General features: G+C 44.3%; 1 protein-coding gene across 1 annotated transcript; it reads right to left on the bottom strand.

The window, feature by feature from the left end:
* Positions 1–154: 154 nt before the first annotated feature.
* On the bottom strand, positions 155–15,083 carry LOC310790573 (putative monooxygenase p33MONOX). The gene is made up of 8 exons (XM_083652281.1): positions 14,981–15,083; positions 13,523–13,638; positions 12,241–12,425; positions 11,936–12,047; positions 11,465–11,592; positions 7,323–7,474; positions 4,579–4,754; positions 155–1,294 (listed from the first exon to the last, which is right to left on the bottom strand). Exons 2-8 carry the CDS (start codon positions 13,548–13,550, stop codon positions 1,089–1,091), a joined length of 987 nt encoding a protein of 328 aa, XP_083508407.1. The 5' UTR covers positions 13,551–13,638; positions 14,981–15,083; the 3' UTR covers positions 155–1,088.
* Between the last annotated feature and the right edge of the window lie 919 nt (positions 15,084–16,002).

Consider the following 16,002-nt stretch of genomic DNA (forward strand, 5'->3'; position numbering starts at 1 on the left):
TCCTGTAAACAATATAGGAAGAGTGGTGTACATGTAAACACCCGTTCTTTTAACACATCCATGGTAAACACTCAACGCTTTCTGCTGATATTCCAGGAAACACATGAGAAAACTTGTTCCCCAGAGATTAACTACAAAATCACTTTTGCTCGTTAGTATCGGATTTATTGACAGATGGTGGGAGGCAAACTCCCTTGTGCAATTAATTTGTGGAATTCATTGACATTTCGCAAAACAAAACAGCATGGATTCTTGAAATGTGGTATATAAAAATTCAAAATGACCACTTCAATGCTTTGCATTTTATAGTATATAATCTTGAAACACTAGTGGAAATATCATAAATGTAACTACTGTTTAGAATGAACTTGAACTAGAATGATTTGAAGCAGAGCAATATGAAACACTGATGAAAAAAATCACTTTCCGAAGTAGCCATTCGACTTTCTGTCAATATCAAGTAAAATAAAATACTCTTCCAAATAATAATAAAAAAACAAGATCCAAGTGCCAAAAATGCCAAAAGCAAAACACGTTCCAAACTCAGGCACAATATCAGTCATACCAACCACACAGCATTCAGCACGCCAAACAAAGGAAAGCACTATACAACTATACAGCTGGACGGCTACATAAAAGCATAACTGAGATCATTCTGAAAAGATTACCAAACTGAAGCAGGGGACCAATGAGATATTAAAACAACTTGAATCTCATGCTGCCATCACTGACAGGGGACAGGGACAGCAAGGCATTACGTCCCAGAGAACCCGTTCCATGACGAAACAAAGCAATAACGATAAGATACACAAAACAGGATCATCTTCAGGGATGACATAACAGTATGAAAATGATCCATCCTGTGCTTTATTTGGACCTGTGTGTTGGGAGAGATGACCAGTGGGGAAATAACAAGCCTGTAACTTGTCTGGGTGGGTCCGCTGGCAAGAGGAACATGGGGTAAAAGTGTGCAAGTCCAGGGGCCAGAACTGATGTTCTGTTGGTCCTCCATCTTCTCTGTCTTGGGGAGGCTGCTGGCACGCAGAGGAGGGCAAGGATGGGGGTATAGAGGGGGTCACTTCAGGGCATCAGAAGCCCGACGGCGTCAGAACATTCATGTCACGGGGTTTGAGTTTGTGTGGCCGGGGAGACGCCCGCTTGGCCTCGATGCCCGAGATCTCGATCTTGGGGGGCATGAATTTGGCAGGGTCCTCCACGTTGAGGTTGATCTGCGTGTTGATGCCCTCCATGGTGCTGGACTTCTGCAGGCCCAGGTAGGATTGCAGATTGAAGCCTGCAGTGGGGGGGAGGAGAGAGGAGCAGGTGGTGGTGAGGAGCAGGTGTTAAGCAGGTGGTGGTGTTAAGTCAGTTGAATCTACAGTCGTTATCAGGGATGGCTTCACTCATTATTTCAGTTTAGGCCTCCTAGCCTGTTAGTGGAGGATCCTCACTAGGGCTGGGTTAAAAAAAAATCGATTCTCCGATTTTTATTTTAAACCTTTGATATCGATTCATATGTCCAGAGATCGTTTTTTTTTATTTAAAAGAAAAAGAAAAAAAGAAAAAAAGAAAAAAATATTTTAAGAAACATAGGCTATAATATTATAGGCTGTGTGTGGTAGTTGAAACAGTTTCAAGTTGATGTTTATTTATGTTTGTAGTTTCAACAAAAACATAAATACTGTAGGCTACATAAATGGAAATGTTTGATCATTAATATCTACTTTTAGAAATGATATAGGCTGAAATCAAATCACTGTGTCTTTATCGACAGATGAAAAGGCTGTTATTTACCCTTTGTCACCACCTGGTGAGTAAATATATGTGTAACTAAAACCATTAAAATTGACAACCGGTCCGCAACTTTTTTCCCCCCATGTATCTACCGGTCCTTGGCGCGAAAAATGTTGGGAACCCCTGTGTTACATAACTGGACAATCATGTAATTCAGGTTACAGCTCAAAAAACATGTTTTAGTATCACTAACCAAATCGATATTGAAATTAATCGAATCGGAATCGAATCGGGATTAATCGAATCGGAATCGAATCGGGATTAATCGATTCGGAACCTTGTGAATCGGAATCGAATCGATTCTTGAAATTTGAACCAATACCCAGCCCTAATCCTCATTGAAATCAACAGCTATTCACTTGCATGCCTGGGCTCATCAGTGTCTGTGAAACCAGTGAATCATATTCAAAAGGAAATACTGGGACCACAATCTGAGTGGGCTAAACCCAGAGCTACGGCACCTGAGCCTTAGCAGTATGATCAAACTACAAGGCCACATTCAAAGTGCGGATGCAGCATCTTGTATACATGCAGAGCTCTTACCTGTGCTGGTATCAGGGCCGGGGTCAGAGCTCTTACCTGTGCTGGTATCAGAGCCGGGGTCAGAGCTCTTACCTGTGCTGGTATCAGTGTATACATGCAGAGCTCTTACCTGTGCTGGTATCAGGGCCGAGGTCAGAGCTCTTACCTGTGCTGGTATCAGAGCTCTTACCTGTGCTGGTATCAGAGCCGGGGTCAGAGCTCTTACCTGTGCTGGTATCAGGGCCGAGGTCAGAGCTCTTACCTGTGCTGGTATCAGAGCTCTTACCTGTGCTGGTATCAGAGCCGGGGTCAGAGCTCTTACCTGTGCTGGTATCAGAGCCGGGGTCAGAGCTCTTACCTGTGCTGGTATCAGAGCTCTTACCTGTGCTGGTATCAGAGCCGAGGTCAGAGCTCTTACCTGTGCTGGTATCAGAGCTCTTACCTGTGCTGGTATCAGAGCCGAGGTCAGAGCTCTTACCTGTGCTGGTATCAGGGACAGCATCTTGTATACATGCAGAGCTCTTACCTGTGCTGGTATCAGGGACAGCATCTTGTATACATGCAGAGCTCTTACCTGTGCTGGTATCAGGGACAGCATCTTGTATACATGCAGAGCTCTTACCTGTGCTGGTATCAGGGCCGGGGTCAGAGCTCTTACCTGTGCTGGTATCAGAGCCGGGGTCAGAGCTCTTACCTGTGCTGGTATCAGGGACAGCATCTTGTATACATGCAGAGCTCTTACCTGTGCTGGTATCAGGGCCGGGGTCAGAGCTCTTACCTGTGCTGGTATCAGGGCCGAGGTCAGAGCTCTTACCTGTGCTGGTATCAGGGCCGGGGTCAGAGCTCTTACCTGTGCTAGTATCAGAGCCGGGGTCAGAGCTCTTACCTGTGCTGGTATTGTTGGGAAAGCTGAACTTTGGATGAACTTTTGCTCCACCACCTGCGAGGGGGCAAAGCCGACTGGAGGAGAGGAGACTCCTATTAGATCAAAATGCTATTCACCAAAGTGTTCTATATATCCTGTGTGCACTGAAGTCACAATGTTATAACCATATGTCACGTGAAACATGGGATGAATTATATCATTGAAATGCATTGTGTTGACTGAGGGATGTGAACACGTGTCTATGGACTTCCAAGTGGAAAATGTAATCTCCATATGAATGGATTTTAATTGTATGCTGAAATAGTCTATGTTACATGCACAAAGTTTGAAATGACGAATGTAATAACCATTATTGTGTGCTAAATAAGCCTGGGTTACATAACATGGTTTTAGATGAGAGTGGGAAGAGAGTGTCATTGAGTTCAAGACCATAGGAGGTGTCCCAGTTGATGGATGTTTTCAGATAAGGATGGTTCAGTTAGAGTATCATTGAGTTCAAGACACCTAAGGGAGGTGGCCGAAGTGATGAGCAGGGCCACCATTAGGAGAGGGATCATGCTGCATCCAATCAGAATTGAAGTCATTGAGTCAGCAAAAACATAGACACACCCTCGACGACAATGACAAATAAAAGGAACGGACCTCAGAGCTTACTTATTTACTGTTGTGTATAAATTCAAATTTATGTGGATTACTTGGTAAGAAATATCTTACCTCTATGGGTGAGCCTGTGTTTCCCTCTCCCTCCCCCTCTAAGGGTTCAATAGGTCTATTAGACATTTCAGGATTGGTAGGGTAAGTGTTGATTATCCTAACACTGCCCGATAAATCAGAATAACAGTCAGTGACTGTCTGCAACCCAGGCTTATTTAGCACACAATAATGGTTATTACATTCGTCATTTCAAACTTTGTGCATGTAACATAGACTATTTCAGCATACAATTAAAATCCATTCATATGGAGATTACATTTTCCACTTGGAAGTCCATAGACACGTGTTCACATCCCTCAGTCAACACAATGCATTTCAATGATATAATTCATCCCATGTTTCACGTGACATATGGTTATAACATTGTGACTTCAGTGCACACAGGATATATAGAAAAACTTTGGTGAATAACATTTTGATCTAATAGGAGTCTCCTCTCCTCCAGTCGGCTTTGCCCCCTCGCAGGTGGTGGAGCAAAAGTTCATCCAAAGTTCAGCTTTCCCAACAGTATCAGAGCCGGGGTCAGAGCTCTTACCTGTGCTGGTATCAGGGCCGGGGTCAGAGATCTTACCTGTGCTGGTATCAGGCCCGGGGTCAGATACATGCAGAGCTCTTACCTGTGCTGGTATCAGCAGCATCTTGTATACATGCAGAGCTCTTACCTGTGCTGGTATCAGAGCCGGGGTCAGTGGGGGACTTCTGCACCACAGAGCGGGTTCCGAAGAAGCTCCACCTGTCTCCTCCTCCTCCTTCGTTTCCTCCCATGTCTATGTTGGGGTTGGGACTGCTGAGCTCTGGAGCAGACAGAAAGTGTGCAGGACTCGGGCCGAACCAGTTCCTGTAATTCCAGCCAGGCATGAGCGTGACATAAACATAGCATCAAACACAAGAAAGACATGCTACAAGGCTCTACCATGGGTCATGCAGAATGTTATGCGATGTTATGTATTTTCTAAAATCACATTGCTGTAGGTTCTGCACATTGTTGCTGGATTGCATCTAGAGTGATTTTGTATTGCTGATCACAATGCAAGTCTGACCACTTCCATGTGTGCTTTTGAAGTTCTGACTGCAACACCAGGGTTTCTCCTTGCTCAAAATGAGGCAGAGGTGGTACTAGAGCTCGACCGACATGGGATTTTTCAGACCGATACCGATTTTAGTGGGGACAAATTCACAGATTACCGATAGGTGGCCCATATAATGATTTTTTTTTGATGGAATGAAAATAGACGTTTTCTATGTGGATTGTGCACCGATATGACTAGATGCAGAGGTACTCAGAAGGCTGCTTTCTTAAACAAATAACTTTATTGAAGAATATTTAACATTAGATTGTCAACACATCGGCGTAATGCTGCAATTACAAATGACAGAAATCCAGTGTGTTAGAAGAGTGTTTTCCATGAGAGCTGGAGGCCACCTCATAATTCTCTATGCAGGAAAACCCCTTAACACGTTTTTGGGCATCCAGACATGTCTCTTATTGCATCTTGGTCAGGTGTGACTGCAGGATACAAGTCGCATCGAAACGACTAACGCCGGGATTGCACTGGTTGCATTTGCGTTGCGTTGCGGCTGTTCTCCGGTTTTGCTCCGTGCTCTGTGCTCCGCCAACACTAACCGGCTGCGTGCAGAGCACGTCACGGCTCCGCCAGACAGCTAGAGTGACGAGACCGACAAGTTCTCGCGGTGAAATCGCGGACTTGCTTGGTGTTGTCCTTGTAAAAAGGATGGGTCGTGTCATAAATTATTTTGTGGTTTTCCACTTCAATTATGAACTTTTCCTCATACATGTTTGTCCTCTGGCTTGATATTAAATGCTATAAACACCTCTGCCCTGTTGATTTCATGCCTGGCTCCGCCCAACTTGCTGCAGCTTTGCTCCGTCATCCGGGAAAAATAGAAGCCTTGCGTATTTTTTTCGGAGAGCTCCGGATCGTCGGAGTAGGTGGGAGTTGACACAATGATTAGAGTGGAAATGTATCGGCTCCGATGCCGTACTGCAGCGCAGACGGACCGAACACGGACCTAGTGGAATGTAGGCATAAGGCTGGTTTCACACCGGCGACCCAAGCCTTGCCTATGCCTTGCCTTTACCCACGCTTTTTAATAGGCGTCCGTTTTAGTCAATGAGGCTGTGTACACCGGACGCCTGAGCGTGAACCCTGCGTGTACCCACGCCTTGCCTGTGCCTTGCCGATTTTATCGAATAGGCGAGAGTTCTATTTTCACGCCGACAAGGCGCGTGCAGGCAGGCTTTTCTGTCAAGCCATGAAAGAAAAACGCGACAATATCCGTGGGAACTGGCAAAGTCAACTGAATTTCAAAATAAAATGGAGTTTCTACAACAGTATTGAGCAGAGAGAGAGAGCGAGAGAGAGATTGACGGGTGGCTATCACGTGGGGCTTTCTCCCTGTCGGCAAACAAATCTTCATGAGAGAGAATAGCGACCGAAGAAGCAAGATGGACAATGTTGTTGTGCCAGCACATATTCTTGCAAGATCACCTCTCTAAAATGTCCGACTATAGTCAGACCTGGTTATACATATCCAGCATCAATAGAACATTAAATATATCAGATTTATTTTACCTAGAGGCTACCCATGACAATTCTGGACAACACGTGAAAAAATACAGTCGGGAGAGAGGAGAGGCGCTTGTGACTCGGGTCCAGGTTCGGCGTGCAAAAGGCGTGCGGTGTGATCGCAAAAGCGTGTAACAGGTTCACGCCCAGCTCGGCGTAGGCGTGGGTTGAGGCAAGGCAAGGCGTGGGTCGTCGGTGTGAAACCAGCCTAAGGCCATGTTCAGACTAGGAGGCCAAATCTGATTTGTGAACTTTAGTGACCTATTAATGACTTTATCCAGATTGGCTTAATGAGTCTGGACGCTCCAAGTCTGATTTGTGTCACTTGTCCCAAACCACATATGGAGGTAGTTTCCAATCTGCTTTCGACTGATGAGACTTCAGTGTGGACGCGCAGATCCAACAAATCTGATTTGAATGTCACTCGTAACTCGTCATCAAATGCTTCGGCGCAGGAAAACCACGTCACCAACGTACGTATATTTACCGACGCTCATGTCGTTACCATAGCAACCCATGCAGATAGGCTGTTTAGGTCTGGACACACAGACCCGACTTGAAAATGAGATTTGTGGCAGTGCGGACACACTCACCAAATCAGATTTGGGAAACCAATCAAGATAATGATGATTAATGACTTCATCAGCAAATCGGATTTGCCTGTAAATGTGAACATGGCCTAAATGATTGAAATGTGCATCCACAGATTGGTCTAAATTAGGCTGGTTCATATGTGTGCATTGGAGAGGCAGTAGTGGTCAAAAGCTGCAGGGAGGTCAGACATGCAACGTTACAGTAGCACGATGTGATCTGCTCACCTGCGACTGACTGAAGGTGACGCGTGGGGACTAGAGCAGGGGGTGACACTGGGGGTGACAGAGGGGGTGACGCAAGGGGTGCCACTGGGGGTGGCTTGAGCTGATGTTGTGAGCCTGTCCTCCTTGAAGTCCCCGCTTGGCATTTTCAACTTCTGCAAAGAGAGAGAGAAAAAAGGTCATTTCAAGCAATAACCCATTGCTAATAAATAAAGTTGCACCGTGCATCTTATTAAAAGGGGTTGGGGAGGGATTGACAAGACATGTTACTTCCTTGTTTACATGTTAGTGTTTCCTTGACATAAACACAAATAAACAGCACATGGTTATTATGACAGATATGTGAGAGACCGCATTGATCTTACTAAAAGAGAAACAGAGGCTAAATAGAAATACACAAAGCAAAGGCCAGCAATCTTTTTCTCCATGTGTACATAAAAACGGCAAGTGTGTCACAGTCACAGATATTTGGAACCTATCGCCCGTGACCATGTGGTGTGTGTGTGTGCGTGTGTGTGGGGTGTGTGTGTGGGAGAGAGAGGGAGGGGGATGGAGAGAGAGAGAGAGACCATCTGGCTGACCACCAGGACAAACAAAACCCAGTGGACCGAGGCCAAGGCTCGTGTGTCTCTATAATCAGCCACATTATGTCCAAATAAGCTGCTATTACATGCATGTTCAGTACTAAGCCAAGCAGTTCTATCATTGTCAAAGACCACTACTGCCATGAATGAAAGCTGCAAGGAGCCCCCCCTGAAACCACATGGATCTAGCTAGATACAAGAGCTGCAAAACCATCAATCTAGGTGATTATGGTCTGCTCTGATTTTGCATCCTCGCGGACTAGACAAGATTCAACTCCTCACCTTGTTGATTTGTTTTTACAAAGAGTCAATAATAGTTCCAACAAAATAATGTATATAGGCTACTTGCCTTCACAATAACCTCTGAAATAATTGTTCCATGTTCAGTCTCCAATCACTGTGTATTCCCTTTTCCCATCCACATCTTGAACGCCCATCCAAACTCATCTCCACCCGATGTACTTGGTCCTGCACTCTGCTCAGTACAGTGGTCATCAGCAAATGGACAGTAGAGTGTGTCCCCATGGCCTTTATGCCCTGTCATTATTAATTGGCTATCTCTAGATAGATGTCCTCTTTGCATTGTAACCATGATAAACCTTGTTGCCCAGACTTTGTTAAGACACCCACCTTAGCCAAATTAGGACGATATATACCAGTGGCTGTCAAACATTTTCAAATCACCTAAACTAACACAAATTAGACCATGGAACCCCCATTTGATCACTCCCCCCCCCCCCATGGTCCCTCATCTGATAAGATGTTTTGCTTTTAGCTGGGGGCTTTTATACAGGAAGTGTATGAAAGCCATGACCAAAATAGTCATACATTCTGTCATTGTGTTACCGTAGATGGAATTATAGTTAGAAATCGTTCACTTTATTGTCACTTTGAGAACCAGTGTTTATTGAATAAACCACTGCTTTGTCATTTAACAAGAACCCTGATGGAATGTGGATGTTGCGGTTTTGTTGTTGAAGACAGCAACAACATTCCACAGACGTGGAAGTCACCTCCCGTTCATCCACGTTAACTTTAGACAATGACACAAAGTGAACGTAGCTGATGATACATGCGAGCAAGTCTTTAATAAAGAAAGTCAAACAAAAACAACAGCATGCTAGCAAGCGCTGTGTTAATTGCTAACGTTATGAACAACGAACTCTTAGCTAGCATTCAGTTAGCTAGCCTCAACGCGACTATTCAGTCAGTCATAGTTAGCTGACGTATGACCCCTAACAACTGCAACGTTAGGCTAGTCCGTTAAAGTTATATTGATTATATACCGTTAACGATAGTCGACATTAATGACGATTATAAACAAGTGGCGTTGTGTTAGTTTTTGCACTTGGCGGCCCAGCTAACGCCACGATGCTGCCAACTAGCTACACTAAACAAGCCAAACACGACTATAAACATGGCAGCTAAAATTAGCTAGCATTAGCATTGCGGTTTTGTCTGGTTCTTAACAACGACAAGGCAACTACGATTAAATACACTGGCTTGATGACATACCTTTTTATAATTTTCCTTCGACTTTCCAGCCCAATCGACTTCTTCAGTCTATCCATTTTGTTCATTTAACAAGTTTAAAGGGCTAATATTTCAAAAACAGAAAGCTCTACAAACTGCTGGGTGCCCAAAAATGTCCTCTTTGTTAGAAGCTCAGTGATTGGTCGTTTTGGGAAAACAAGGGGGCCCGTCTCATATGAGGGCGTTGCCTGGTAACACTGCAGAAAGAAAGCTCCAACCAACTGATTACGTCATTTGTTTACCAAGAATGTTAGTTATGAACTTGAAACCAAATGAGTCGAGTGATATATAGCTTGCATCTGCCGACCACATTCATTTTAGATGCATCTCTCCGTCACTCATTCTATTCAACATATCAGCATGACACACAATTGCTCCTTGCCTCTGCAAATCTAGGGGTTAGGGGCTGTGTAGGTGTCATGTAGGGTACATGGAATCATTACATCAAAGAAAGACATACTAACCTATCAGAAAATGTTCTAATGATAAGTAGAATGTGTCTGATTTAACAGACTATCACAATACAACAACATATTTATCAGAATCATATCTGTTCAATTACATAGCAATAGTATCAAAAGTGTATGCTTTTTGTTAACCCTACCCCACAATGTCCTTTTGATCTTGATTCAAGATCACAACATTGTGGCAGCTAGTTGGCCTTATGACAGAGGTCAGTGGACAGCAGGCGCACTATACACACACAGACTCATTGGCTTCTGTGGGGGTGGGACAGTGGGCAGGCCGGGAAGATGGACAAACACACACAGAGATGAGGCAACCTTTCAGTCCATGCGCACACACACACACACACACACACACACACGCACGCACGCACGCACGCACGCGCGTGCACACACACACACACACACACACACACACACACACACACACACACACACACACACACACACACACACACACACACACAAAGATATACATCTGACCTTAATTCATTCATACTTAATCCTTCTAAGTGTTTCACAGTCACACTTAACTGCATTTCATATTTATCTGTGTTTAATGTGTCACAGACATCTTTTTATTTCAGTTTAAAGTTGATAGGCTGTTTTCAAGGAATTGTCTTGCTAGGAAACAGTTTGGAACCAAGCTTATGTCCTGTTTGTGTACTAGCAAAGACTGCAACAGGAAGTAAGCTGGGGAAAATTTAGAATGTTTATGTTGTTGAGGTGAAACCCCGACAACATAAACATTCTAAAATTTCAGTGTTTCTCAACTGGTGGGTCGAGACCTAAAAGTGGGTCGTGGGGCCGTTTTGAGTGGGTCGCGGATGTGCGCATGAGAAAAAAAAGTTCTTCTACTCATTGAGGACGCTGGCGTCCACAGACAACATGACTGTTTTTCAGAGGCTGTAGCGGGCTCATTTTTAAATCCAGAGTGAAGATACTGCTACATGTAGGCTACCATATCAAACTACAAGACCTAATGGCTCATTTATACTCCATTTTTATACGTAAATAGATGCGTCCGTTTCAAACGTTATTATAGTCACTGCCCACATACTTCCATGTGTCTTTCACGTTGGTATCATGTTAAGCAATACATCCACCAGTGGGCAGTAGAGAGTCAAATGTATGAGTGTGTGTGTGGTTTTGCTGCGTTTCATGCGTATCCGTAAGCTTTCAGATGACGGACAGAAAATGCATGAAATGAACGCAGAGTACGAGTCTGCATCTTTAACGTTGAGTATAATTGGGCCTTAAGGCATCCATTGGTACCAACATGCCATGCTAGCTTGTTGCGAAGGGGCTAAATGATGCTCCAAAGTTAGGCTAAGTTCTGAAAATTGGGTTGCGACTTAATGGAAAATGTGGGTAAGTGAGGCTAGTCCAGTTGAGAACCACTGGTCTATAGAATCCCACTGTAAAGCTCTATTGTCTTTACATGTGACATTTCCAAACCTTATTTTCTGGGATCCCATCTGGAATCTAATTTAATGACAATTTAAATCTGGCCTTGATGTCAACACTGGAGGTAAATACATTTCCTATATCTTCTCATACTCACTGGCACTGTGCCATCGGGCAGGCGGAGAAAGCGGGTGTCCTCAGCGGCGAGGCCTTTGTGGGGCGAGTACCCAGCATCTGTCAGCCCTGCCTGGTGCTCGAACTTCTGGAGGTTCTCCTGGGTCTGCTCTATGTATTAGCATAGCATATTTTTAATGTGCTGCCCTCCGTTCTAACACACTGACACGGCACAGTCTATTTATACTTATGTTTATTACGCAAGGCAAGCAAGCATTTGGACAAGCATCCAGCCTGGAAGTGTAACAGTAAGCCGCTTGCATAATAGTGCAACACTGTTAGTACATCTGCAACTCTACCTGTACAGTATCTCATAGCCTATCTCTTCTGTTTTCCAACTTCTGATTCCAACATGCAAACATGCATTGATCTTCAAATCAATTAAAATGTATTTAAGTCAAGTTGCTATTAGTGCTCTGAGCTCTCAGACAGGAGGTGTGTTTTGTTGACTTACTAATCATGAGCGAGCTCATTAGAGAGGTGGCTTTGGTCTTCACCACTGGCACAGGGGACTTGGCTGCTGCCGTCGTCTCAAAAGCCAGGATTTTCCCACCGCTCTCGTCTTCCTGGTCACACGGGTTCATAGTGTTAGGAGGAACTTCTAAACCAGTTGCGTAACAGAATGGAAAGCAAATCAAAGGCTCATCTTGCACTGTAGCATCATCATGCACCTAACCTCCGAGAACAAGTTCACACAAACTAATACAAACAACATTTGGTTCAAGTGACCATTTCATTTCCACAAAAGGGGGGCAGCACCTCTACGATCTTCCTGAACCTCCGCTGCGGGATGACAGGGTCCGTCCATAAGATGTTGACGTTCATGTCTGGGGGTGGTGAGTGCATGGGGGCGTCCAGGTTCTCGTCGTAGCTGAAGGCACGTCGAGATATTCCAATGGGACACGAGCTACCGAAGAGTCCTGATAGCATGCTAGGCTCCAGCTCTGAGGAATGGGATGAAGAAATGTTACAACTGTTTTATTTTGCACACGAGAAAAATGCTTTTGATTCCTCTGCATGCATGCATATTCTACAAGCTACAAGGTACAAGGTTACCAAGCTCTTATCAACCCACCATAAATATGCAGAGACGTTTATAGATTGAACATATAGCCTAGTGCATAAGGTCTATGCTTGTGTCGCCTTCTAACCTGACGCAGCCAGATGCTTTGTTTTCACATAACCGTCTGGGGAGGAGTCACTCGGAAAACCATTTCAAAGGGCAGGCACTTTCAAAAAATACCTGCAGGTGATTGGATGAACGAGCTGTCTATCACACCTATCACAGGCTCGCTTCTTGCTGTCGTCACACCTAAATCCCGCCCATACAGTAGCTGCATCTGGCAACATGGTCATGTGACCGTCATAGAGACACTGCGGAGCACGTCATCATTCAGAAACCACGCCCAAAACGGGGGAAAACAGAAACCCCCCCTCCAATCCTGGCGTTCTCCTATGTCGCGTGCATGGTTGCGTGTTGCACCAAAAGATCGTATATACGGAAGATGAACACTCCAACTTACTTCCTTGACAGCTAGATCCACATTTTTCTTCTCGCCAATTCTCAATGGCTTCCTTGTTTTGCTCAGGAGTAAAAAAAAACTTTAACTAGCAATTTTTTACATTTGTTGTCTGCGCAGCCCACCACACAACAGCTTTTACCTATGTTTAATTCAAGGAAAATTATGCTGGTCTATGAGAGTGAACGGAGCGATTTCCCCCGTGATGGGCGTGGCCTATTTCATTCAGTGTCTATGATCTCGCGAGAATCCAGCTGCCTTGCAAGGTTAGTTGCCTTCCCCATGAGGGATGTTTTCTTTTGAAAGTTAGATATTTTTTTCTGTTTCCAATGAACGTTACTCCCACCCTCCAATCAGGGGGTACGCTTTCAATATCCTCCTCCTCATCCACATCTTCATTAAACTTCTATTTTTCTTCCTCCACATCATCCTAAACCCCCTCTTCCTTGCTCCTCCATCTCCTAATCATCATCACCCACCATCAGTTAAGTTGAAGAAGAATCCGATTTGTCTCATGTTACCTGGGATGTCTCCCTGTCTGGAGGACATGGTGCAGTCAGATCACTGGGCTGGTCCACAGCAGACTCTGGAAGGTGACAGTGTGGAGGTCGGCTCTGCTCGGGTCCAGGCTCCAAACCTGCAAACGTCAGCACATGACATGACATCAGGCCGAGCCCCATAGAGGCCCAACGTGCATCAGAGGTGTGTTTGTTTAGTACAGTGCATGCTGTCCCAGGACTGTTCACCCCTCAAATAGAAGCAGAGAGTCTGGTTACCAGCAGTATGCAAGTTAAATGTATGAGCTTCAGGATCGTTTGCAGAGGTCCACAGCTGTGGAATGAACTTGAGGACACCTTAAAAATGTCAATATCTGTGCCTGTCTTTAAAAAGAGATTAAGGCAGCAGTTGCTGCAAAAATACGAATGTGATTGAGGAAATATGTTCTGAGATCATCATTAATTTTAGAGTCTTATTTTAACCTTTAGGGATTTTATGTTTAGTGTTTACTGTAGGTAGTGTGTGTATTTTACTTGTGTGTTATTTGTGTTTCTTAGGTGGAGGCTCAAATAAGCCCATACGGGTTTCCTACCTCTTCCTGCACTGTCTGGACTACTTGTTGTCTTTTGTCATCTTTTATGCATCTTAAACTGTAATTTGTGGGTGTGTGCACGTGCAAAATAAATAAATTAATTAATTAATTCAGTATCAGCATATCATTTTACATCAATCATGCTCACATACCGGCTTATTTTGATCCTCTTACTATAGGCTATGTCTAGTTTGTCTACACATGGCAGACTATGTGTAGGCTACACAGTAGGCTTATCCACTAGAAATATAAACTTGTGGAATGAAGGAAACACCCCACCTGTCTATTAGATAGTCTTTGCATTGCAATAAGTTCAGTATTGTTTATGAAAGCCCATCCTTATTTTATATTGTGTCATGAACCTGCTATCAGTGCTTATCTGCAAAGCAGCATGAGATCCTCATCCGTTTCCATTATAATCCTACACAGGCTAAATGTGAAGCTCAAAATGCGGAATTCAAATTTGATTTGGTCATAAGCGATTTTGCAATCTCCAGAAAGCGGACAATATATTGTTCCTGTCAGCAGTCTGCCAAGGCACAGTGACTTGCAAAAACAGGAACGAGTCACACAATACACCTACTGAAATAACGCCTGCAGGAATCTATATTATAGGCTATACCGTTACACGTGTATAGGAATAAAACATCCTTGTATTGACATTGTACAGTACTGCAACCTATTGCTTTCAAGGTGACAACTTTAACTGTAAATCCATCGAATATGCCGCAGTAGGCTACTTTAAACAAGTTTTGTGGATGGTGTACTGTAGGCATATTCGATTGCCTATTTTTTTGCACAATATTTCATACTAGGCCGTTTGATCCCAAAACACGGTCTGCATAAAAGCAATATGCCTATATCATCATACATGCTGTCAAAGACTTACCTCACTCTGTCAATCACTTATGCTGTCGTTTTCCGCTGGAGTTAGTCGTTATTGCAGTGCAGTCAAGTGGCTGAATAAACAAACAGGATTATTCACCGGTCGCTTCATCCATGACTTTTGGACGCGGGCACTGCGGGCAGAGTAAACACAACACAGCGCTGACACGGACACAGCGCGCCAATGAATGACGGACGATCAGCTCTGACTGGACGGAGGGGCGAATCACCCGATAGCCTCAAAGCGAACGCTGCTCTGCTGAATATAACTATCACAGCATGGTCACACACGTGTAGGCTACAGTAGCCTACTGGAGGATCCGCACATGGCAACCAATAACAATACTACTTGAGCATGTTTGAGCAAGGAACATTCACAATGCAAATGTAGCCTAGTAAAACACAAGAAGAAGAAGAAAAAGAGAGTAGCTACTTACTTTTTGGAAAGTGAAGGTTGCTGGGAAATTCGAGTAGGCTAAGCATGAAATTGACATTTCTGTCTGTATAATTTAGCTACTGCTGAACAACTGTCCAGCAACCCCATGATGCATCTGACCCCAATACCCCTACAAGGACACAGGTACGCCTACAAGAGATCACACAAGACGTGTCTCCTCTGAAATACTGAGTGTGTGTTTGTGTGTGTGTGTGTGTGTGTGTGTGTGTGTGTGTGTGTGTGTGTGTGTGTGTGGTGTGTGTGTGTGTGTGTGTGTGTGTGTGTGTGTGTGTGTGTGTGTGTGTGTGTGTGTGTGTGTGTGTGTGTGTGTGTGTGTGTGTGTGTGTGTGTGTGTGTGTGTGTGTGTGTGTGTGTGTGTGTGTGTGTAGGTGGGGGGGACACGCAGCAGATATTTCCTGTGTGTGGAAACAGATCTCTTGCTTGCATTGCTCCCGGTGAGCCACCAGATAGCACTGTTGATATGAGTTACAGGCTGCTGGACCCAGGACAGAACGACTGCCCCCTGAAAAAAAACTGTATAATAGCATGTAAAGTTTACATGAATACTGAATTTACTATACATTCATATA

This window comes from Poromitra crassiceps, assembly GCF_964638095.1.
Source record: "Poromitra crassiceps genome assembly, chromosome: 15".
Taxonomy (NCBI): Eukaryota; Metazoa; Chordata; class Actinopteri; order Beryciformes; family Melamphaidae; genus Poromitra; species Poromitra crassiceps.